The sequence below is a fragment of the Macrobrachium nipponense genome, chromosome 35, assembly GCF_015104395.2.
Source record: "Macrobrachium nipponense isolate FS-2020 chromosome 35, ASM1510439v2, whole genome shotgun sequence".
Taxonomy (NCBI): domain Eukaryota; kingdom Metazoa; phylum Arthropoda; class Malacostraca; order Decapoda; family Palaemonidae; genus Macrobrachium; species Macrobrachium nipponense.
Genome location: NC_061096.1, coordinates 57,554,706 through 57,581,145, shown reverse-complemented (window position 1 = coordinate 57,581,145; position 26,440 = coordinate 57,554,706). Strand labels below are relative to the sequence as shown.

The following is a 26,440-nucleotide window of genomic DNA, read 5'->3' as shown; positions in this document are numbered from 1 at the left end:
CAGGTAAGTACATATGAAACTTTATTTTATAATAAAAAAGTCATGCTGGAGTATGTGTAATTGGGAGCAAAAATATATCCTGTTCTTTATCATAATTATAGGATTGTTCTTTATTATCATTAATTATAAGAAAATAAAATATTAACCTTGACTAAAAGTTCAGATTTTGTTATGACATATTGTCCAAATGGGGAACTGTTAAAGCTCATACAACGGGTAGGCAATTTTGACAGGGAATGCACAAGATTCTACACTGCTGAAATTTTAAGAGCTTTAGAACACCTCCATTCACTGAATATCATTCACAGGTAAGTCTTGTTCTTTTAGATACAATTTGCTTGCTATAGATTAAGTTTAATGATGTGGTCTTTATGCCTTTTGTTTGTGAGAAGTTCCCTGATGGAAAGCTGAAAAGGGCTATGAACGGAAAGTCTAAGAGGACATTGAACCATTAGAAGCTGAAACAGATGGGACCTTGAAAGTTTGCTATAAAATGATGTAATTGCATAATCTAACCTACTCCTCTTGTGTTGATTAATCAGTGTCTTTATGGAAGGAGTGTAACAAGAGGAAGGGGTATTAAATGAAATCCCATGGCCCCGAGTAGATAGGTGGCATATGTTGTTGCAAGTGCCATTTTTAATATTTCGATGATCCAACAGAATATTTATGAAAAATTTTATTGAACACAGGTCTGGTTGGTTGTGACTTTTGGAGAGCTGAGTATGTGATAAATGAGATGATTATTTACAGCATACTGTCTCTCATTTGATCAGTAAAGTAAACTAGTGCTAGTTGTTATTAGATTATTGTGCAGATTAATGTCTTTAAGCTCTAGGTGCAGCTGGTCATATGAAGGTTGTGTAGCTAGCAGTCTTTTTTTTTCAGAATTAAGAGAGTAGAATCTCTTAAAGCTATTCATTGTAAGAGAAAATTGAATATTATTCTATAGTAATTATCATAACCGGGTTTTATTTGTTCTGGTATTTCAAGTTAAGCTGCCTTTACCACAACTTGCCCAAGATCAGCTTATAATAAAAACAATGGTTATTTTTTTCCCATTAGAGATTTGAAGCCTGAAAATATCCTATTAGATGAGAAGATGCACATCAAGATCACAGACTTTGGATCTGCAAAAATTTTAACACAAGAGGAAATAGATGGTGTAGATGGTAAGTGCTGCAAATTTTTTTAGTTTTTGGTTGCAAGTTTTATTGGTAATATATTTGAATATGAATTATGTTGCTTTAAATGGAAAATGTATGCCAATTGTGATCTGTGATCTCAATTATCAGGCTTGTCTCTCATAATGAAAACTGAATAACTTTTTGTTGTGTATTATATTTTACTTTTATCATATGTGTGCTGTATATAATTGTTAATATTTTTTCAACAGATGGGAGAGGACGAAAAAACAGTTTTGTTGGTACTGCACAGTATGTTTCGCCAGAATTATTAGAGAATAAGAGAATAGGGCCATCATCTGACTTATGGGCTTTAGGATGCATAATATATCAAATGGTTTCAGGTCTCCCTCCATTTAGATCGAGGTAATTTGAAAAGGAATGTCATAATGTTCAAGAGCCTTGCATATTAATTACTGATGTACATTATAATGTTTCCTATTTAGTGACAGTAATTTGGTTAGTATAATTCATTATCCCACTGTAAGCTAAATTGTCTGGAAGCCAAGCCCCTCTTTTATGGCTAAGTCTCTCATCCATAGTTAAGGTTGCTGATTGGTTCATATACAGTGTTTGTGTTATGTAGTCATTATTAGTAAATACTAATAATGAAACAATCCCATTCTCATCACTAAATCTACTACCAATAGTGTGAACCAGTATTAAAATGAACCCAATTCTATCCCTTCATCCTTCATTGAGGGAAATGTAGAACACTTACATCATAAAATAAAACAGGTTTATTTGTAACAATAACTAACAAGGGCTAACCAGTTTATTTGGTTAGATACACATTCTAGACTACCTCATTGTTCTGGAATGATTTGAATAATAGATTAGGATTTTCTTTTCATAAATTTTTCAAGGCCTGCGTATGTCCAATCTGTTTTCTTGCATGTTGAGTGTTGTGTCTTAATGTTTTTTTTTTATATCTTCTCAAGCCTCTTTATTTTCTTCCCTTAATAAGATGGGGCATCCATCTCCAAAATGGGAACTCAGTAACCTTAAAAAACTGGCGCCACCGAAATTTCATTGCTGAGCTTTGAGTGGGAGAATATAAAGGTGCAGAAGTGTCTAAAACTCTTTGTACCTCTGATATGTGATGTATTGACTTACTTATTGTGCCTCCTTTAATGGGAGGATGATTGTTGGCCTGGCTGTTGAGGCCTCATAGGAGTGGAACATTTGCTGGAGTTCCTACATAAATGTTTCATATATGCGGAGAAACACTTTACAGTTTTTGCGTCATTGCCTGGGTGCTTCCAAATCACTTTACAGCCAAGTTACTCTTGTCTGTCAGATTACTGAAAGAGGTGTGAGTCAGTGAAGCCTGCTAGTCATAAGTCTCTTATCAAGGGATGAGACAAAGATGCTCCAGGGTAGCATCACTCTTCCAGAAGATAATGGCAATATGTGACGCTTCCTCAGACAGGAAGTGCTTGTGTGTGCCAGTGCATTTTCTTGCAAATCTGTAAGTGTGCCAGGAATTCTTTAAGGTATCTCAGGGGTGTTGGACTAGGCTGGAGGCAAAAGCAAGAGATGGTTGAAGAAAAGACTTGTGTATAGCCCCAAGATAAAACCACGTTACCTGAATGTTGCTGGTGAACCTGTAAAGAACAGCGAGATGTTATTAGATCTGAAGGAAAATAGATCACAGGCAGTATAGGACACATTGCCTGTTATTCTCTCATCTATGAAGATGTTTAGTGAGGCTTCAAGAAACATATTTCCCTTTTATTAGCAACTGCTACAAGCTTTTGTGGTTTGTGATGTCTTTCCAAATGCATCCTGACAGTTCACTTAATAGTAGTTTCATCTTGTTCAACCAGTGGAGTGTCTTAACCTTTAAGAACTGGGCTAAAAAAAAAAACATGCAGTACCCCAGACTGGACAAACTTTGAGGTTGGCCAATGTAAGAAAAAAGCACATCAATGGAAATAGGAAGATATTCAAATACACAGGTTTAAGAAAACAATTCTTCCGACCTTCCACAAGAGGTTGAAAGTTATTATTCCCAACCCTTTTTGGGCTTCTTTTACAAGACGGTCGTAAATTTTACTAAGTTATACATGTTTTTCTAATACAGGCAGCCCCCTGGTTACTGTTGGTATCGGTTACCGGCATTTTGGTTTTACAGTGCTTGTTCAGTACATTCATAACTGGATTTTATCCTCCATAGGGTTTATAGCACCGTTGTCTGGTTATTGGTGGCTTAGCCTAAGTGCTGAGACCGCCTCATAAAACACAAATATAACTATTATGCATCTTCTCCTTTACTCTTTTAAAAAGTTATCCTGTACTTCACTGTATCCAATCATATATGTAGCCTTATATTATTACTGTATTATAAAATACAAACAAATCGATCATATTTTGGTTTGGAAAAATCTGTTGATGCAGATAAGTTTATTTTGCTGCATTTAACTCAATTCTGATGATTTCCTTGCTTGTATTTAGCATAAATTAATCTCTAGAAACTCTTATTTATATGGGACAAGGTTATGTAATGTTATATGAAGTCTTTTAAAGTGGAAATATGACTTAAATCTAGTTGTGAAACTAGATTTAGTTATTTTTGCGATCGTGTTTTGGAAAAATCAGCTGACGGAGGTAAGTTTGTTTTGCTGCATGTAACTCAGTTCAGAGCGATTTTCTTGCTTCTATTTAGCCTGAATTAATCTAGAAACTCTATTTATTTGGGACAAGGTTATATCAAAATGTGACTTAAATACGTTTTCTGGAAAATAGATTTATTTTTATTTCTTTAAGAAATGGCTTCGGGAGCATATTTTTTTCTGTAAAAAATTAGCAGAATCCTTTCGCTATTTTTACCCAATTTCATCATAATATGAGCTTTACATATTTATCTGTTATCAGTGTGAAAGTAACAGTAAAATCTGTTATTTTTTTTTTTTTTTTTTTTTTTTACTATAATGGGCAAACTAACCCAGCTTTAAAGAGATAGAGAGTAATCATGTCCTCTCTTAAAGGCAGTAAGAAAGTAACTGATGAGCTCACAGGATGCCCAGGGCATTGTGGGAACTACCAAATACCGTGTGAGCAGGTACATACCAGATCCCAATAGTTCCTGCATTACACAATTTTTTTTTTTTATTAATTTTACTGGATTTCCAGCTGGTGCTAGAAGGTTATCGTAATGTTACGACTGAAGGTTTGTTAGTTATGAAAAATACAAATTGATTTAAAAAATTTTCATTTTTCTCCACTATTATTTTTAGGCTTCAAGGAGTCTTGGGGTATTTTGATATAAGAGAAGCTTCTTATCTGGGATAGAAAGAAAAAGAGCCTCTCTAATCTTGAGTGACAAAAATTCTTTCCTCACAGAAACTCCTGAGGCGGAAGGCATGTCTGATGAATTATGGTATGAAACAGGCAGGGAGGATAAATAACCCTTCACCACTCTTATTTCCAAAGTCTGACGTTATATGATTCACTCATGAAATCGGATAAAATACAATCCTTCTAGTTTCTTAATTTTATCAGTAGTAGCAAAGCTTCAAGTCCTGGATTACTGAGAGCCCTCTGTAAAGAGCACTCTTATGCATTGAACCGTGGATGATGTGTATGAGAGAATTATTGAGCCAACTCTCCTGTATGACAGTGAAGTTGAATGTTGAATGCAAATGAAAGAATTATTAAGATGCTTAGGCTTGGTAAAAGTGTTAGAAGGTTTCATTAGTGTGTTTTGAGATGGTTTGGTCATGTGGAAAGAATACAAAGTGATAATTTGTTGAAAAAAGCATTCAATTGGAATTGTTAGGATGGAAAGAAAGATCTTGAAAGAGCTGGAGATATAGTGTGAAAGGCTTTTGAATGGAAGCAGATAGGTAAATGGGGTAAGTAATGTATGTAGGAGATGGTGTACACTTATAAACCTGTATACACTGATAAACCTCTGTAAGTGTATTAAGTGTATTGAACAAATGTGGAAGTTTCTGCATTGTCCATTTGTCTCTGATTCAGCAGGAGTATGAATATGATAATGATCATTATCATTTTCTTAAAAATAGCAATTAAACATAACATAAACTTCATCCCTGATATATGCCATGAGGAATCTGTAAGGTTCACAACAATAAAAAATAACCAAGGTTATGCTATTAACTGTAAAAAATTGGCAGAGAAAAGATAATAGGAATAATTAAATGAGCAGAGAAAGAAAGGTTGGCCTCTGCATCATTATCACAGTCATAAGTAGAGAAACGGAAAGGAAAGTTCTCTTGTCTTCAACAACCTATTGCTCCATTATGTTCTGTTTGATTTGTATTAGTATAAAACAAAAAGATAATGACTAGGCATCATTTGGAAATTATTTTGTCCTTAACTTTGACTGTTTGTGATACAAGGTCAACATTTTTAGTGTTAAATGTATTGAAGTCATTTTTGCAGTGTTACATTAGCAACACAAATATACGATATGAACTCATTTAGCTGTTTTAGACTATTAGGCTCAGAGGTCTGGATAAACTAATCCTTTATAATATAAATGATAATAAAAAGCTATTTTAGAGGGGCGTGGCTTGGTCCAATGTATTGTACAGTGACTTTATAATATTATCTGTTGACTAGTAAGTCATGATCAAAGAATATATGAAAAACTTAGCCTTAGTGACATTGCTGACACATGTGTTCTAATTCATGCTTCTTATAATTTTCAGGAGTGAGTACTTAATATTCCAAAAAATATTGAAGTTAGAATATGAGTTTCCAGAGGGTTTCTGTGAAGAAGCAAAGGACCTTGTTCAAAAAATTCTGGTAATATATTATATTTAGATTTAGTAGTTCTTTTCTTAGATACTCAAAGTTAGACAATGATTACTTAATGAATTCTTTATGTCAGGAAACTGTGGTTTTACTCCATGTGGTGTACTTCTGAATATCTGCTGTATAAATTGAAAACTATGGTTTACTAAATGAAAGTTTTTTTGTATTCCACCATTCAGTGAAAATAAATTGACCTATTGTCACAGTCAAACTGTTACTTCTGCTACAGTATGTGGTGCATGGTATAATTGCAATGATCTAAATGTAAAGGATGATCAGATTATGAAAAAATATTTTGAAATATGCACAGTGAGCTACTCAAACTATCTTGCAAGGGATAAATTTAATAACTTGAACTTATCAGACCTCTTATGTATCACTAGTGTTTCCTATTTCATTATTTATTTTCTATTGCTTTCAGTATTTTTAATATTGTCCTTGGCTATCATAGTCTCTTTGGGTGTCATAAAGCACTGTAGCACTTTTAATTTGTTCTATTTCAGGTTATTGAAGGAGATAAGAGATTAGGAGCTAAGGATAAAAATGGTTACCCCAGTATAAGAAGTCATCCTCTCTTTGTGAAGATGGATTTTGAGTCCTTGCATCTACTCACACCACCAAAGATAGTGCCATTCATGCCAGATGTTGGCAATGAGGTTAGTTAACTTGCTACAGTTTTGAAAATGAAAAAGCTTAGCCTTCAAGGTTCATGCAGGTAGCAAAGCTGTGTTGCCATATCACCGAGCAGGTACAGAACACTGGAATGCGACATCATACCCATAGTAAGCAAAGTGAAGCGTGAACCCTTTCTCAGTCGGAAGTTCCTCTCCACACTTGGCTGCGTTCCTGTATGCACCACTTGTTTTAATCAGAGAAAGTTGTATTGAGCTTTCATGTTATTTTTTTCGTCTGTCCCTTTTTCAACCTTTCCTTTATTATTTCAAGATTTGTTCATGCAACTTACCTGTCAGATATATATATAGCTGATAATTTCCGACACCGACAGAATTTAAAACTTACGACACACGTAGTGGGAGTCAGGTGGTTAGTACCCATTCCGCCGCTGGGAGGCGGGTATCAGGAATCATTCCCATTTTCTATTCATAATTTTTCTGTCGCCGGTGTTGTGAACATCTGTTTACAGCACCTCCGTCTGGATTTGGAAACTTATTGCTACTTGAGTATCCCTTTTGGTTCTTTTTTTTGGATTAATTGATTGGATCGGTGGCTAGGCACACGTTATTAGTGGATTGATTTGATTTTGGTTTGGATTTTTCTTGGAATAATATCAGGGTCTAGTACAGCTAGCGCTAGGTTCTGCTCTAGAACTGATTGTAGAGGTAGGCTACTGAAAGCTTCAGTAGACCCACATACGGTATGCAAGAGTTGCAGGGAGCATGAATGTGTGTATGAAAGCCGTTGCAAGGAGTGCGAAAGACTAACAGATTCTGAGTGGAAGGCGTATGAGACCTATCTTAGGAAACTTGAAAAGGATAGGTTAAGGAGGTCTTCCTCCAGGAGTGTTTCAGGCGTTCAAGATATTAATGTTTCTCCTGTTAACCCTCCTTCTGTTAATGCTCCTAACCCTGTAGTTTTGCCTCCGGGCCCTGAAACAGTGTCTGTAGAGAGTAATACTTTATCCTTAATATTGGAGTCGATTCGTAATCTAGAATCAAAAGTGTTGGCTCTTGAGAGCAAAAGTGACGTGCAAAAGTGCAGTGATACCCCTTGTGTAGTGGAGGGTGCGTCAGATCGGCCTCGTTTCGCCTCTAGGCCTGGACCTCTGCTTGACTCCCAGGACCTGGGGAGGGAGCATGTCGAAAGCCGAAGGAGGGTTACAAGGAACCCCCACCGATCTGACGTGCCTTCGGCAGTTACTGATGAAAATCCCCAGACTGCCAGGGAGCGTGCGCGTGCACGCCTCCTCAAGGAGTGTTTTCGTCATCGGAGGCTTCATCCCCACGTAAAGGGTGGAGTTCTCAAGGTGCTTCACGTCCGCTGAAAAGGACGGCGCGTAATGTTGACGCTTCACGTCCTAGTTCGCCGCTTTTGCGATCTTCGCCTGACAGTGCGTTCGCTGCTTTTCCGCCGCAGAAAAGGCGTAGAGAGTCTTCGGACTTGGATTCAGTTAGCTCGTGTGAGCGATACGGTCGCTCCAGAGCTCGGGAAGAGGCCGTACCTGGGAGGAGGAGGGGGGCGTCCCCTCGCCGCTCTCCTGCTCACAGGATCAGTCCCTCCCCAGAGCAGGAAGATTCGCCTAACAAGAGAATGATTCAGTCACTGCAGCAGCAACTTCAGGACGCTCTTGCTGCTAGAGAGGCTCTTCCGCGTCGTAGGAAGGATGAGAAGCTTCCTGTGAAGAAGTCAAGACCCGCTCTTTCTCCTCGCTGCCTCTCTCTTCGTTCGAGTCTCCCTCTAGAGTTCGTTCTGCTCCCCAGCAGCTCTCTAGAGGAGGTGAGAAGTTCGCTTCTCGCTCTCAGGATGATATATCTCCCGCTCGCAAGTCTTCGCATGTTCGCAAGCGAGTGATCGACGCTGAGCGCGCTTCTGTGCAAGTGGAGCGCGCTTCAGGTGCCGCCAGACGCGCACCTGTTGTGGATAAACGTGCACCAGTGAGCGGCAGCCGCTCGCTGACGGACGCTCGGCGCACACCAGTGGAAGCCAAGCGTGCACTAGTGGACGCTCGGTGCGCGCCAGTGGACGCCAAACGTGTGTTGGTAGAAGTCGAGCGCGCACCTGTCGGCGCCAAACGTGCGGATTCGGACGCCAAGCGCGCGCTGGTAGACACCAGTCCCTCACCGATGCAAGTTCAGGTGGATGAAGGAACCCTTCATGGTCGTCAATTTTCTTCAGAGTTTCCTCCTACTTCTCCAGTTTCTGAGGAAGGAGTTAGCGACGATTTAGTAGAAGCAGAGGAAGAACAACAAACAACTACGGTCTCATCGGACTATAAAGTTTTGATGCGTCTGCTACAGTCGGAGTTCGGAGAAACTTTTCAACCGGAAGCCCCTCGTACTCCTCCTTCTCAATTTTCTTCTTTTAAGGCAACGAAGGCATCGGGGTTCATTAAAATGAAGAAGTCGCTTTCCACGAAGCAAGCGTTCCGGAAAGTCAATGAATGGATGGAGAGAGGAAAGCGTCAGGAAGTCCTCTTTAGCTTTACCGCCTTCAAGACTCTGCGGTAAAGGAGGCATGTGGTACGAGACAGGAGAAGACATAGGAGTTAAACTACCAGCCTCTGCTCAAGGTGACTTTGGGAGCATCGTAGACGCCTCCAGAAGAGCCCTTCTGTCTTCATCAAAAGTCACGTGGACCCATAACGAGTTCGACTTTCACCTAAAAGGCCTCTTCAGGACTCTAGAGGTCTTCAACTTTCTTGACTGGTGTCTTGGAGTTTTAGATGCAAGGTCAAGGAGTTCTGATACTATTAGTCTGGGGGAGCTGTCCAGCGTACTTGCTTGTATGGACAAGGCCGTCAGGGATGGTTCTGAGGAGTTGGCTACGCACTTTAGCTCGGGGATTCTTAAGAAGAGAGCGCTCTTTTGTAACTTCACGGCCAAATCCGTCTCTCCAACGCAAAAGGCGGACTTGCTCTTCGCTCCTTTCTCAGACCATCTTTTTCCCCAGGCTATGGTTAAGGACATAGCTTCAAGCCTTCAGGAAAAGGCAACGCAAGATCTTCTGGCTCAGTCTTCTAGAAGGCCAGCAGCTGCTTCATCTGCTGGAGCTTCGTTGCCAAGAAATCGAAGCCCTTTCGTGCTGGACTTTCCTCGAAAGCAGCCTCCCGAGGAAGAGGCTCTTCCAGAGGAAAAACCCCTGCTCCGTCAAAGAGTAGGAAGTGAGTCGGAAGTCCTTCAGACGCCGGTAGGAGCCAGGCTTCTTCGATTCGCGAGAGCCTGGGAAGAGAGAGATGCCGACCCTTGGTCGCTGGATGTCGTGAGGAAAGGGTACAGGATCCCGTTCTTGAAGTCGCCCCCGCTATCCTCAACACCAAAGGATTTGTCTCCCTCTTATCGAGGAGAGAAGCAGAAAGTGCTTTTCGATCTGCTGGAACAAATGATCGAGAAGCAAGCGGTAGAACAGGTCTTCGACCTGGAATCACCAGGGTTTTACAACCGCCTGTTCCTGGTGCCGAAACATTCGGGGGGTGGCGACCCGTCCTCGATGTCAGCAGTCTAAATCTCTTTGTGAGAAAGAAGAAATTCAAGATGGAGACGACTCAATCGGTGCTGTCAGCTTTGAGACCGGGGGATTGGATGGTCTCACTGGACTCCAAGACGCGATATTTTCGTCCCCATCCATCCCCAATCAAGGAAATACCTGCGATTTGTCCTGAAGGGGAAGGTATTCCAATTCAGGGCACTTTGCTTCGGTCTGACCACAGCGCCGATGGTTTTCACCATTCTAATGAAGAACGTGGCAAGGCTGCTTCATTTGGAGAATATACGGATCTCTCTCTACCTAGACGACTGGCTTATTCGAGCCTCATCGCGCGAACGGTGTCTGGAGGACCTGCACACGACCATGATGTTAGCAAAGTCCCTGGGGCTTCTGGTAAACCTCGAAAAGTCGCATTTGACGCCGTCTCAATCTTTAGTCTATCTGGGGATTCAGATGGACTCAGTGGCTTTTCGGGCTTTTCCGTCCCAGGGGCGACAACTTCAATGCTTGGAGAAAGTGGCGACCTTTCTGGGGAAGGAAACATGCTCGGTGAGGGAATGGATGAGTTTGCTGGGGACCATTTCCTCACTGGAGAAGTTTGTTTCTCTGGGAAGGCTCCACCTCAGACCTCTTCAATTCTTCCTAGCCAACAGTTGGAAGAACAAGCAAGATCTGGAGGCGATCTTGTGCTTAACAAGAGAGGTGAAGGATCACCTAAGTTGGTGGTCAGATCCTCGGAAGCTCGCAGAAGGGCTCTCCCTCAAACTTCGGAACCCCGACCTAGTGTTGTTTTCCGACGCGTCGTCCACGGGTTGGGGAGCAACACTAGGAGGGAAAGAAGTGTCGGGCACCTGGAGAGGGGAACAGGTGTCCTGGCACATCAATCTGAAAGAGCTGTCAGCCATTTATCTGGCTCTCAGGTTTTTCCAGGAAGAAGTATCCGGCAAAGTCGTTCAGATCAATGCGGACAACACCACAGCGCTGGCATACCTAAGAAATCAAGGGGGAACTCACTCGCCTTCTCTGTTTGCCATCGCAAAGGAACTCCTGTTGTGGGCAAAAGCGCAAGAAGTCACGATCCTGACAAGGTTCGTGTCAGGAGTACAGAATGTTCGGGCGGACCTTCTCAGTCGACGAGGACAGCTGTTGCCGACAGAGTGGACCCTTCATCAAGAGGTTTGCCAGTCGCTGTGGAACCTGTGGGGCTGTCCACAGGTGGATGTCTTCGCAACTCCAGGACGAGAAGACTTCAACTCTATTGCTCCCCAGTTCTGGACCCGGGAGCAGTCGCAGTAGACGCCCTACTTTGGAGTTGGTCGGGCCTAGACATATACGCTTTTCCCCCGCTCAAGATCCTCGGGGAAGTGATGAGGAAGTTTGCGGCATCGGAAGGAGCGAGGATGACTCTCATCGCCCCCTTCTGGCCGGCAGCCGACTGGTTCACAGAGGTGATGTCCTTCCTGGTAGACTTTCCGAGGACTCTACCCTTAAGGAAAGATCTACTCAGACAGCCCCACTTCGAGAGGTACCACAAAAACCTCCCCGCTCTGAGTCTGACTGCGTTCAGACTATCAAGAAGTTGGCCAGAGCGAGGGGTTTTTCAAGACCTGTGGCGAAGGCGATTGCCACCGCAAGGAGGCCCTCCTCGATCGCTATGTACCAATCGAAGTGGGCCGTCTTCAGATCCTGGTGCAGGAAGAAGGGTATTTCCTCCACCACAACCTCTGTGAGCCAGATAGCTGACTTCCTTCTTCATCTGAGAGAAGAAGTGAAGTTGGCTGTTCCAACTATTAAAGGCTACAGGAGCGTGCTTTCTGTAGTCTTTAGACACAGAGGACTCGATTTGTCTAATAATAGGGACATTCACGATCTCATTAGATCGTTCGAAACTAGGAAGGTAGTCCAGCCTAAAGTACCCTCGTGGAACTTGGATGTGGTACTCAAATATTTGATGTCGAGTAACTTCGAACCGCTTCATTCAGTTTCTATCAGGAATCTGACGAAGAAAACGATCTTCCTAACCAAGCTCTGGCGACGGCGAAGAGGGTTAGCGAAATTCAGGCCATTAGCAAGCATATCGGCTTTTCAGAAAGTAGTGCGGTGTGTTCTTTAAGTCCCATGTTCTTAGGCAAAGAACGAGAATTCCTTCCAACCCGTGGCCGAGGTCCTTCGAAATCAAAGGGTTGGCAGATATAGTTGGGAACGAACGTGAGAGATTCCTGTGTCCTGTCAGGGCTCTAAAGTTCTATCTGCAGAGAACTAAAGCTTGCAGAGGTTCATCGGACAATTTGTGGTGTTCAGTGAGGAAACCTGATCTTCCTATGTCGAAAAACGCACTGGCGTTCTTCATCAGGAATACGATTCAAGAAGCGCATAATAAGTGTAGTGACAGTGATTTAAAGCTTCTGAAAGTAAAAGCTCACGAAGTGAGAGCTATTGCTACTTCGGTAGCCTTTCACAAAAATATGGCTCTCAAAGATATTTTGAATGCCACATTTTGGAGAAGCAATTCGGTGTTCGCTTCACACACTACCTGCGGGAGGTGAAAGTGACATACGAAAATTGCTTCTCCCTCGGACCATACATTGCTGCAGACACTGTTTTGGGGCAGGAGGTAACACTCATCCTATCCTTTAGGGATTAGGGGGTTTTTTTAATTTGTGTTCATGGTTGTGGGGTGACCGCCTGGGGCGGGTCTCCCTTCCATTAGCTTAGTTAAGTGGGATACCTTTGGTAAACTAAGCCAGGTGGTGGTATTTTTGTCTCGTTGCCCTCATTACTATGGTCCATGGTCTAGTCACGTCGTGGTCTCGCCCCTGTTGACAGATCATCTGGAGTGCACCAGCTATATAGGTTCTCTACCTCGCTGGCAACTCTAGTAGCACAAGCAGACTTACGTGGCAGTAATCACGAAGCCAGCTATGCTAACAGGTAAGGAATCAAGATATCAATTATCTGCACATATGTGTTTCCTAAATCCTCTATTCTGTCTCTCCCACCACCAAAGGTGGGATTCAGCTATATATATCTGACAGGTAAGTTGCATGAACAAAATGATATTGTAATGATACAATTAAGTTTGTTCATACTTACCTGCAGATATATAATTAGCGTACCCGCCCACCTCCCCTCAGGAGACAGTGGAAATAAAAATTATGAATAGAAAATGGGAATGATTCCTGATACCGCCTCCCAGCGGCGGGAATGGGTACTAACCACCTGACTCCCACTACGTGTGTCGTAAGTTTAAATTCTGTCGGTGTCGGAAATTATCAGCTATATATATATCTGCCAGGTAAGTATGAACAAACTTAATTGTATCATTACAATATCATATTTTTGGTAGATTTTAGAGGTTGTACAGTCTGTTCACTGTGCTTCATAACTTGTGTGTAATAGATATTTTCTCCGTTTTTTTTCTATCTGTGATGAACCCTTGTAGATTGTATTGCTGCATTGTAAGCAATCCAACCTGAGATTCCATTGTTAAGCATCATATGGCTACGTCAAACTGCGTTCACATCCTCTTATCTGAAGGATATTGCCCACAGGTCCATGGACATGTTTTCCTTGGGTCCTTTGGTGGCTGCCCAACAAGTTGTGTAGCTCATCTAGCCCCTGACTGGGCAATTTGTATCTTACCTAAGATGTATGTGTGGAAGAGAGAATAAATGAGTTGGCTGGTCTTTTTCTTTCTCTTTGTTCCCTTCTTCCTTCAGTCAGGTAGAAGACACATCAAATGCTGGAACTGGTCTGATACAAGTGAGTCTGGTAGTCATACTGGTGATAGTTATTTGCTATGTTCATATGCAATAGGCAAATCTACTCCTCAGTAGCATATGCTCCTCCCTATAGCAGAGGAGTGGGGAATGGTGACAAATCCCTGTGGCTTGAAAGGTTATGGATTTTCTTAGTAGCCATCACAAACTACTAGCAAAAGTATATGTGGTTCAGGGCAAAGTTTACCATAATTCATATCAAAAGTAGATCTGAAGACAAGGAATGCCATGCTTTAATCATGTAATGAAGTTTTAACCCTTACTCGACCAGCATATAATAGCCCTCAAGTTCGATCCGGAGTACCTCAGGGGAGAGTCAGTATTTCGTGCCATACAGTTTGGACAAATGTTTTGGTAAAAATGTTCAAATCTCTTCAATGGGCCATAAATGATTTATAGTGTGACTTGAAATTTCATGGGGAATCTCCTGCACCTCTCCATCTCAGGATGTCTTTTATATAGTATTTGCCTATAAATTTACCCAGGGATTGATGTTCGTCTTAGTTCCTATATTTTATGATATTATGTCAGCTATAATTGTAATTTTGCAAACTAAACCACAATGAAATATTAGAAAAAACGTGTATAATGCACTAAAAGGTACTTCATCTCCCCATTTCAGCATATCTCATAAATGTTTTACCAAAAATATACTCAAGACTTTGTTACAGATTTTAAGTCTTATTTATTAATTATAGTTTGTGAGCTGTAAATGTAATTTTACAAAATAAAATAAGAAATTACTTGAAAAAACATGTTTAACTCGATCAAATTAGCATATTTTTACAAGTATCTTGGAAAAGAGGCCCTGCACAGGGTTGGAAATATTCACTTTCAACTTTGTGTGGCAAGTACAGAAAATGTTTGAGGTTATGTTGTTCTGGAATTATAGCACTAGGCTTATGGCGCCATTAACTGATTTTTCGGGCCGTAAGTGGATGTTACTCGCTTTACAGTGCCGTAGGGAAAGTTATTGCCTTGAAATGCTGAAGTATGTCTGGAAAGCTGCAGACTGTAGGATTAGTCTACTGTAAAGTAATGGGTTAGTACAAAAACATAAAATTTGGTTTCAACATTTTTATTTTTTCATAGAGAATTAGGTATACACTTCAGTATTACAGTATTGTGATCATTGTTTGATTTCTTGGTAGATAATGGATTTTAAGAATCTTTGAATTATCTTTACAGATTGTGTGGGATCAAAAGAACAAACCTGGACTAGAACCAATTGAGTTAGAGCTGATGCTTGGCTTAGACTTGAAAGACCAGAAGAAGAAAACATCAGAATCTGAACCATCAAAAAAAACTGGTGGGTTGGTCATAAATATGTTATTGTACCCCTTATTTATAAAGCATAAAGCATTTTGCTTTTGTCATAATTAGCTTAGTTGCAAGAATGCCTAGATATTTAATTTCAACAAACATGATTCTCAAACTATATATGTATAATGAAACAGATGCATCATTACAATTAGTTAATAATTTTACATTGTTGTATGGAAATTAATTTTTTTTTTTTTTTTTTTTTTTTTTTCAGGGAAAAAGAACATAGCAGATGTTGCTGATGAGGAATACATCTTAAGGCTAGCAGCCCAAGAAAGAGAAAATAAGTGGCACAAGTTTGTAGAAGGAAATTTAATTCTAAAACAGGGACTTATGGATAAAAGGAAGGTAGGAAAATTCAGTATCATAAGCATGCATACACATGAACATTGAACTTTCTGTTGGAGAACAAGATAAAGGTATTCCAATCATTCTTTGAGAAATTATTAAGTATTAAGCAATCATTTTTCATTATTCTTGACACCAATCCCAAAATTATATGGAGTCAGCGTGCATGGGTTAATTATTGATTTAGACAAACACATATTAATAATCATGCAAACTTCAGCATAAAAGTAATTCTTTAAAATTACTTTTACTTTCCTCCAGTTTTCACCTCATTATATAAAAATAAAAATAAAAACAATGGGTGGAATTTAGACAAAATTTTTGGAGATGGGAAGATAATGATGGTAGGTGTCATTGGAACCTGTGTGAGCAAGTTTTAAACAATTTTTGTTAAGCACAATTTAGTACAGTTTAGTTTACACAAGAAGTTATTTCATATGGTCATCAAATATACCTCCTTACATTCCCTGGCTCCAGTATTCTTCCAACTTTTAAGTCCTGTTTTTTTTTTCTTTTATTACTGCCTTTACAAGTTCAGGCTAGATGAAGACAGTAGGTTTTCCACTTCTTGACTTTTGCAGTGTAAAAACAAATTACTTAATTATTTTTATTAAAAAAAAAAAGCAAGATTTCTCATTTTCTCTTTGTATCAATAGCTCAAAATGAATTCAAATTTCATAGAGAAAATTCACAGATGCAAATCCCTTTTAATATATATTGTTGAATAATAATCAAACTAAAGTTGAATGGGCTTTACTTTCTTTTCTGCCACTTGTCATAATTCTGTTCCATCCAGTATTTCGTTATTGATGTAAGTGAAAGGAACTGATTAGTGTTGACTTAGTATGCAAATGAATACTGTACTTAGTTTCGGAAATTTATCAAAAGATAAGATTGTGAGACATAAATTTGAGCTTCATCATCTTGTGTGCAAAGACAACACACTCATTAGTTACATACGGTATTAATGAAAGTAGGTAGTTAAGTTCTTTGAATGTAAGGGGAAGAGATACAAACTCAATTTTTTTTAAATCAGTACAGATGGACCCTTACTTACAATGGGATTGTAAAAAAACAATCATAAGTCAAAATTGCTCTGTATGTCCCAGGGTACAGCCACTTTGTTACTGAGGTAATAATTCAATAAGAAGTTCTTGTTTATATGTATCAAAATATAGGTAGATAGTTTGTAATGGAACTATTTAAAGGAAAATTCTGAAATAAGAATTTTATTTTCAAACGTTAAAGAAAATCAAATAAAAAACTACACAGACAACAAGTAACCTGTTAATGGCAGTGTAATTTATACATAATACTTATATTATTTTACAGTAAATAAAGCTATTAATCTATAGTATTAATTGTTCTATATTTACAGCAATGAATACAACATATTTATAGTAAAAAAAACTTTATTTCCCAAAAAAGTCTATAGTAACAAAAGAATTGCACTTAGAAGAATGAAAAAATAAAATACTAGTGTTTAATACAGTTTAACCTCTTAAAATATTGATGACAGAAATCACTTCTAAAAATCCTCCTAGGTAAACAAAGTCTTGCCAGCTCATTCCACATGCATATTGCTGTGTTAGCAAAATTAGAACAAAGCTTATGAATAATCCCTGTCATCCATTAGGTTTAGTTCCTTATGAAAATTCTGGCCTGCTCCATAAGTATATCCCTGGAAAGGCTACACCTTCACTACATCAGAGCTTAAACCACATTATGAGAGTGCTGTCGACTTCTTATATCTTGGCACTTTTTAATGTTTTCCAGCTCCTCAAATTTTTCTGGCTTTCTTTTCCAGAAAAAGCCTTAAACTTGTATTATAAGTGCACTCTTAACTTCTGAGACCTTGGCACCTTTCAATGAGAGAGAGAGAGATTGATTTCATGCAATTTTGTCATATTATTGTACATATACTAATTCATGAACACAGCAATAATGCACCATTTTCATTCTGGTTATGCTTATATTCTTAAAATCATGAGGTGATAGTATTTTACCGACATCACATTCAACTTGATGGACTTAGTTTCTAGGCCAATTTATTAGTCATAAGCTAACTCAGACATGCATTATCAGTAGTATCTATCAAAGCTGAGACAGGCATAGAAAACCTAGCATAGTGTAAACTACTGAAAATACATCTCGCACTTAACACGATGAATATGCTAAAATTGTGTTTTTGGACGAAATTGTAATGATGGCATGGTACAGTAGATCAGATATATTACCTCAGTATACAGGCAAATTACGGTACCCCAGTAGTACATATGTAGGGAAATCCTAGTTCTTTTGTTGTATATATTTTAGTTTGACTGAATGTCTTCATTGGAACTAAACAGGAGTTGCCAGACCACTGAGTGCTAGATTTAAGAGGTTGGACTGTACTATAAATTACTCATTCTATATTTTCATACATATATCCAATAGTATACACATACTATACAGTACAGTAGACACATATTGCTATTCCTTAAAATAATGTTAACTAACAAATTTTTGTTATTAGCAATTTCAGAAGACCAAAACGTTTCTTCATTCTTGGCAAGAATACAACTAAAAAATTATTGGATGGTTAAGTTGCCATGGAGATCACACTCCTTTAATTGTAAACATTGAGTGAAAGGTGCCAAGTTTAAAATTTACCACGATCGTAGCAATTCATCCAATGCTTTTGTTTTCTTACCGAACATCATAGCCTAGCCTAGACACAATCCTGGTGAGTCAGTCAATGCTTTAATTTTCCTATTGAACATCATAGCCTAGCCTAGACTCTGTTCGACGAGTGCTTTCATTTTCCCAACAAAAATCATAGCCTATCCTGGCCTAGAAATGATCGTGGCAATTTGACCTATGTTTCTGTTATCCTACCGAACATCGTAGCCTTTCTTAGAAATGATCTTGGTGATTCAACTATTGTCTTCACTTTCTTAAATCCAAAGCCTAGCCCAATGTAAAAGTTTCTTAAAACGCTAACATTAGCCTATAACCAAGTCTAGCCTTAAACATGCTTAGAACCTCACATTGTCTTGCATCCTATTGTAACTTTCAACATGCCTAGAACACTTACACTGGTCTATGTCCTAGCCTAGCGTAGGCTACTTGTAATATGCCTAGAACACTTATATTGGCCTACCTCTTAGCCTAGTCTACCATAAAACACATGTTGGCCTTTATGGTTTCCTGTCCTAGCCTAATCTTAAATATGTCTGGAACACTTACATTGACCTACATCCTAGTCTAATCTTAAACATGCCTGGAACACTTTTGGCCTACATGCAAGCCTACTTTCAACATGCTTGGAGCACTACTTTGGTATAATTGACTGGTGGTTGATGAGGATGATGGAGATATTACTTCAGCAGAATAATCTGTCTCTGTCTACAGAAGAGGCTTGAGAAGAGTTGGTGGACGGAATGTGAAAAGAGCTGATTTATTTCTTTAAATGCTCAGGCACTTGCTTGATCAGCACTTACTGGTTCACCACTCACCTTTACCTCATAGTCAGGGCTGTTAGGGATATTTGGTTCACTTTTATGCAAAGGCACCAAAATTGGCCCATGAGTAGCTCGTATTATGCTTTCTCAATTTTTGCCGGGAGCCAAGACTAGGGCCCTCTGTGGTCGTCACAATGCAAGTTTGAATATGATCACCACCAAGAGCTAAGTGAGGCACCATCCGCGGTGATTTCTCCACTTTAAAAAGCCGTAACTCCCCTAATTATTAACGTATTTGTAGGAAATTTTCAGGAATTGTAGAGAATGTGTGAGTATACTATAGCTCTGAAATTTGCAAAATATTTCATACATTTTAATGGCATTTGCCAAGAAAAACATCTGACTTATCACTCATGAAAAATTTCTGAGTAAAAGATGTGACAGATATTTGGATTTTAGATCTACTGAATAATCATAATATTTGTCCTCTACAGTACCTGATAATTTCGTTAAAAAATATTGATAATTGAAGAATTTATGGTTCTTTAAAGTGTAGGAGAACTAACTGCAACACTGCATAACATAAAAAAAAAAATCATGTTTATACTCTTGGTAGCCAAATCAATTTAAAGATAGATCTTTTTTCATCAGAATAATCATTATTTGTTCATACACGAAACAAACCTTCGGTCTTAACATTAGGATTTACTAGCGCCAAGCTGGAAACCGGTAGAATTAAAATTACACTTGTGAGATCCAGGGACTAATGGCATCTATACCAGGTCACGGGGCATGTATACCCAGAATGCCCACGGCTACCTGTGACCCATCAGTTATTTTCCTACCGCCTTTAAGATAAGACGTGTTACTGTCTATCTCATTTAAAGCCGGTTTTTCAGTTTGCCCGTTCTTTATCCATTTCATTTTTTATTTTTCATTCCTTTTCTTTCTCCAAGTGTGATCAGTGTGTGGTAAGAGTGTATACGTGGTATGATGGAGAATTTTGCCTCAACATCGGGATCGTCTACCGCTTCGAAGAGGAGACAAAGGAAATGCCCAGGAGTCAGTGGCTTCCCTTGTTCTAGGTTCCTAACCTCGGTGTCGACGGATCCTCATCCAACGTGTAGTAGGTGCAGGGAAAACGTATGTACGGTTACTAATCCGTGTTCTGTTTGTCGCGGTTGGTCGGTGGAACAGTGGAAGAAGTTCTATGGGAAAAGCCAATACAAAAGAAAGGGGGTGACGCCATCTTTGGATGACCAAACCTTACCGGCTTCTTTTGTATCGGTAATAAACCAGGCTGCTCCATATGTTTCTCCACCTGCTTTTGAATTGTCTCATACCCCTTCGGTTTCTCCTAGCGGTTCTGTATCGAAACGTCGGGAGGGGCCTTGGGTAATTTTATGAATAATTTGCACTCTCCTTTCTTCCCAGCAAGTAGAGGGGGAGATCCGCCATCTTTGTTCCAGGCTCCTGCTACGCAAGCGCATAGGTTAGATGGTACGTGGTCAGCGCTAGGCCTACAGGCGTACCACCTTGGATGGTCTGCTTGCGCATTATATGACGTCACGGTTCCAGCAGGGTCCGGCAGCGCTGAATGTTCCTCATCCCCCGGGCTTGCAATTTATGGGAATTAATGCCGCTGCTTCACCATCCCACTCAGTATTTACAGCGATGCAGAACGTGGGAGGTAATTTGGCAGCAAACGTGCGGTTACCAGCAGAAACCTCTCAGTCTCTCCCTACGAGAGGGATGACGTCACAACATACGTCACACTCTGAGATGGCAGGCGTGATGACGTCACAGACCGATTCTCGGCCTTTTTCGCGGCTCCCAGACGTTAATACGCCTTCTGATCAATGCAAACTGTAATGCAGAAGTTACAGGATATAGAGGAGAGAATGAATAAGAGAGGCAAAAAGAAAGTGTGATTCGCCTTCTTCGTCTTCTTCCTCTAGTTCGGCGTCATCGCTAAGTCCGATAACGTCACGGCGAGCGCCAGTCAAGCGTTGGAGGAGGATTCGGGAGTTCCTAGCGGATCCTCGGGCCAAGAGGAGAAGAATCAATTCTTCCTCTTCTTCGGACGAAGACTGTCTTTTCCAAGTCAGCAAGAAGGTCGGAAAATCAGTGGCTATTAAGCACAAGGTTGCCAGACGAAGCCGTTCGCAAGAGTCCGAACAAGCGAGAGAGGTGACGGCCGGCGAGCTAGCGGCCGAGGCGGAGTTGCCAGTTCGGATCGCAAAAACTGCGATACCTCTGGTAAAATCGACGTTGGCGGCGGCGAAAGGTGGGCAGCAGGGGATGGAATGCAGGTCCCAGTTTCGCCCGTAAGGCCGTTCAAAATACGTACGAAGGACGATAAGGCTCCTATTAAAAGTACGAAAAATAGAGAGTTGGCAACCTCGGCGGATACGTTCGTGGAAGGCAGTGTCCGTCTGGATAGAAGGCCGAGGCCGGGCTCGCCGACGCTCGAAAACGATGCCAATGCTAATAAAGACGAACTTACCTCTGTCTTAAGGGAGCCTTCATCTTGGAGATCTAGACGAGATTCTCGCTCTAGATCCGTGAGCAGAGAAAGAGTGAGACGTTCTCGTTCCCCTGCTGACTATCTGCGATCGAGCCAACAGCGGCCAGCAAAGATCAAAGAGGCCGCGGCCGTAGGGGCAGGCGGCCGTGGAATTCCGGGCCGTCTGTCAGAAGATAGAGGCGAGACAACATCTTATCGTGGACGGATGAGTGGTACACTAGAGCCGGAGGAAGGAGAAAACCAAGAGTTTCTGGCCTCGTATGCAGAGGTTATTGATTTGATTCGTCAATTCAATAGCCTTTCGGAGAAGACAGAAACACCGGCCAGTATGCTTCCTCCTGGAATTGACATGGCGTTTGGACTAAAGAGGGATCCACCGGTGTCGTATGAATTGCCTTGTTCGAGTCATGCGGAATCGGTCTTGCAACACGTAAACGCAAAGATTGCAGGGAGGGATAATTCCTTAAGATCTAATAGATCATTTAAATTTATTCCCCCTCCAATGATAAAGCAAAGGAAATATTATACGACACCGAAGGTCCCTTTGCTGTCTAGACAAATGAACCCTAATGTTGTAAGGTTAAGGCCTGGATTAACCTTGGATCAGGTTAAAATGGAGTGCCCCTCGATGACGTACCAAGAGGCTGCCACGTTAGAAGCAACAGCTTCTTCTGTCTTTCAGGCTGCGTCCTGGTTAGACCTTTGGTCAACAGCAGTGGCGAAAATTGCATCCTCGGAAGCAACAAGGAAAGTAGTGGATGAACCATTGTTCATTAGATTACTACAGTCAGGGTCCAAGGCGATTGCGTACCTGACAAACGTAAGTGCCAATGTTTGGGCAAATATCCTGCTAATGAGGAGAGATGCAGCATTGGCTTAGACTAAGCCGCAATGTGGATTTGGATTCCCTGTTAGCAATGAGGAATGGGATATCTTGGAATCGCAACTACTGTTGCCAGAGGTCATACTGGAAGAAGCGATAGATAGAAGAAGGATGGACACTAACGATAGGTTGGTGCAACAGGCAGTTAGGAAAACCTCTAACAGTCAAACTATTCCTTTGGAGGGAAGACAACAGCAAGTGTCTCGAAAGAAACCAGTGAGACATAGCATCCCTAATAGAGTCACAAGACCCTCTTCCCCAAAGAGGAGAACGCATCGGCCCTTTCACAATAGAAAACAACAGAGGAAGGGGCAATAGAGGAAGGGGGAGAGGCTCAAGAAGATAGGATGGGCGCCTCCCATCACTCGGCCACACCAGTGGGGGTTGCCTGGCAAATCACTGGAAGGTGTGGCAGGAACTAGGGGCAGAGCAGTGGGTGGTGGATGTTCTCAGGATCGGGTATTTGATTCCGTTCGAGGTAACCCCGCCCCTGACAGATCAACCATTACCCCACGTCACTTAGTATGCCCACAAATCTCAGAAGGCCACTATTCTGCAGGACGAAGTGAAGAAGATGATGGAAAAAGGAGCTGTGCAACAAGTATGCAGTCCGACAAAAGGCTTTTACAGCAGAGGATTTTCCTGGTACCCAAAGCCAACGGGGAGTGGAAGACAGTAATAGACCTGTCAACGCTGAATCTGTTTATAAGGAAAAACCAGTTTCAAGATGGAAACTCCGAAAATGGTTCTACAAGCAGTCAGAATCGGAGACTTTATGCTGACAGTCGATCTAAAGGACGCATACTTTCAGATACCAGTCCATCAGTCTTCAAGGAATTTCTCCGCTTCAGTCTTGCAGGGAAAGCTTTCGAGTTCAAGGTCCTGTGCTTCGGATTGACAACGTCTCCTCAAGTTTTTACAAGAGTGTTCACCCTCGTGTCGGCGTGGGCGCACGCTCAGGGGATCAGGCTGATAAGATATCTGGACGATTGGCTGGTGATAGCAAAGTCCAGGGAGAATTACTCAGGGACAGGGCGGCCCTCCTGCAGCTTTGTCACAGCCTAGGTATTGTGGTGAATCAGCAGAAGTCGCAGCTGGATCCAAGTCAACATTTGGAATATCTGGGAATGGTGATAGACACAACACAAGCCAAAGTATTCCCGACAGACCAAAGAGTACAGAAATGCAAACAAGTGGTGAATGCCTTTCTGGGAAAGCAGACACAGCCAGCAAGACAGTGGCAGGTGGTGCTGGGAATCCTAACCTCCCTGGAGAAGCTAGTACCACAAGGAAGGCTACACCTTCGATCCCTACAATGAGGATGAAGGAGTTTTGGTCACCAACAGTAGATCACCCGTACGAGCAAATTCCCTTGTCGGCAGAAGTGAGGAAAGACTTGCTGTGGTGGGTGGACGACGACAATCTGACAGTGGGTGTCCCCCTTCAACAATCCTCCCCAGACCTCTTGCTGTTCTCGGATGCGTCACTAGAAGGCTGGGGAGCCCATATGGAGGAGTTGATGGTGTCAGCAAAATGGAGTTGCAAGGACAGAGAACTCCATATAAACGTACTGGAGTTGAAAGCAGCTTTCTTGGCTCTACAAGAATTCAGGGAGAGAGTAAAGGGACACTCGGTGGTATTGATGTCAGACAACACCACAGTAGTAGCTTATATAAACAAGCAAGGAGGCCTAGTTTCTCGGCAGTTACATGTGATGACAGTTCAACTTCACCAGTGGGCTATAGAGAACCTGGTAGACATCAAGGCCAGGGTATATTCCGTGAAAAAGAAACATAGTGGCCGACAAGTTGAGCCGCAGGGATCAGATTCTGGGAACGGAGTGGTCCCTACACCAACAGGTAGTGGACAGGATGCTCATGTTGTGGGAAGGACCGATCATAGACCTATTCGCAACCAGGTACAACAAAAAGTTGGAAGTGTATTGTTCAGTAGTCCCGGACGCAGAGGCAGCAGCAGAAGATGCGCTACAACACCCCTGGGACAATCTGGACGTGTAACGCATTTCCTCCATTTTGTCTAATCCGTCAGGTTCTGAACAGGGTAATGCGGTCTCAGAACCTCAAGATGACCCTGGTAGCCCCGTTATGGCCGAAAGCAGAGTGGTTTCCAGACCTACTGGAACTCCTAGTAGATGTGCCAAGAGAGTTACCTCCATGGAGCAACCTTCTGTGTCAGCCTCACGTGGAGAGGTACCACCAGTCGTGAAGTCCCTATCGCTTCACGGGTGGAGACTGTCAAGTATCTCCTCCGAGAGCGAGGGTTTTCGCAGAAAGCAGCAACTCAGATGGCAGGTAATATCAGAAAATCATCTGCGACAGTATACCAATGGGAAGTGGTCAGCATACTGTGATTGGTTTACAGACTTTCTGATATATCTCAGAACAGAAAAACATATGTCTGTATCTGCAGTGAAGGGGTACAGGGCTGCTCTAGCCTCAGTCTTACGAATGCAAGGAGTGGACATATCGTCTTCATGGGAGTTGGCCATGCTGATGAGGAGCTTTGAACAGTCATGCCCACCAAAGGAGCTAAAAGCCCCAGATTGGGATCTGACCAAGGTACTGAGTAGTCTGACAAAACCCCCTTACGAACCGCTAAGGCAGTCCACGGATAGGAGCCTGACCCTGAAGACAGTCTTCTTATTGGCCCTGGCTTCAACCAAAAGGGTGGGGGAGCTACATGGCCTCTCATATCTCATAAAGCACTCGAGAGGTTGGAGATCAATGGTGTGTGAGTTTGTCCCAGAATTCGTGGCAAAGACCCAAAATCCAACAATAGTAGACGGCAGATTCGACTCCTTTACCATACCTTCCTTGGCAGACTTTGTAGACAACGACAAAGCTGAAATGCTCCTGTGCCCCGTCAGGGCACTAAGGGAGTACTTAAAGAGAACAAGGCACCTCAGGCCGGGGTGCCAGAGGTTGTTCGTAAGTACAGGACGGAACAAGAAGGAAGTGTCCAAGAATACATTATCATTTTGGCTAAGGGAGACAATCAGAAATGCTTATACTGCAGAAGACAGAGGGTCAGATAGCCAGGTGGGAGCTAGAGCTCATGACATCAGGGGTTGTAGTGCTTCCCTGGCATTTAAGAAGAACATGTCTGTGGATAAAATTCTGAAAGCTGGCGTGTGGAAGCGCCAAACAACTTTCACCTCATTTTATTTGAAAGATGTTGCCCATAGATCCTTGGACACCTTTTCCTTGGGTCCAGTGGTGGCGGCCCAACAAGTGATATAGTTTCATCCAGTGCCCCTGGCGGGTCAGTTTGCGTCTAGTCTAAGATGAAGGTATGAAAGTAGAATGAATGGGATGACTGGTCTTTTTTCTTTACTACTTTCTTCCTACTCCTTTAACTACGGGCAATATGAAGGAGAGTACCGTCATGTGCTGGAACGGACTAGATGCAGGTGAGATGGTCAGCCATACTGTGAAGCTATCTTAGCTGATGATATACTTTTCAGTAGCAACACACCCCTCTGGATAATAAGGAAAGAGGGGTGAAGGTGGATCCAGTCGCAAGGGACAAGAGTAAACAGTAGAATGGTATCTACACCCAGTGGGAGAAACCAATAGATCCGCTTATATCTTTGGTCCTAGGTTCATTGTCCATTCTCTAGAATTTCCCTATATATTCGGAAATGGATAAGGTGGCAAACTTCCAGTCAGTTGTAGAGACTTACCTCCCTCCAATAGTAAGTCTATCCTAATGTTAAGACCGAAGGTTTGTTTCGTGTATGAACAAATACCAAATTTGTAAACTAATTTGTATTTTTCATAACTAACAAACCTGAGGTCTTAACAGTTAAAGGCCCACCTCGAACCACCCCTCTAGCAGTCTAAACTGGGTTAGAAATATAACTGATGGGTCACAGGTAGCCGTGGGCATTCTGGGTATACATGCCCCGTGACCTGGTATAGATGCCATTAGTCCCTGGATCTCACAAGTGTAATTTTAATTCTACCGGTTTCCAGCTTGGCGCTAGT

The 26,440-nt window shown here is 41.6% G+C and overlaps 1 protein-coding gene across 4 annotated transcripts in view; it reads left to right on the top strand.

Annotated features, from left to right (window-relative positions):
- The window catches only part of LOC135208812 (3-phosphoinositide-dependent protein kinase 1-like), a 106,376-nt gene that overhangs the window by 41,431 nt on the left and 38,505 nt on the right, over nt 1–26,440 (top strand). For all 4 annotated transcript variants that reach the window (XM_064241351.1, XM_064241350.1, XM_064241352.1 and 1 more), the window contains 7 exons: nt 164–308; nt 1,066–1,172; nt 1,397–1,550; nt 5,864–5,960; nt 6,473–6,625; nt 15,098–15,218; nt 15,447–15,580. In XM_064241351.1, coding sequence (XP_064097421.1) covers nt 164–308; nt 1,066–1,172; nt 1,397–1,550; nt 5,864–5,960; nt 6,473–6,625; nt 15,098–15,218; nt 15,447–15,580 — 911 coding nt within the window. The remainder of the gene's footprint in view (nt 1–163; nt 309–1,065; nt 1,173–1,396; nt 1,551–5,863; nt 5,961–6,472; nt 6,626–15,097; nt 15,219–15,446; nt 15,581–26,440) is intronic.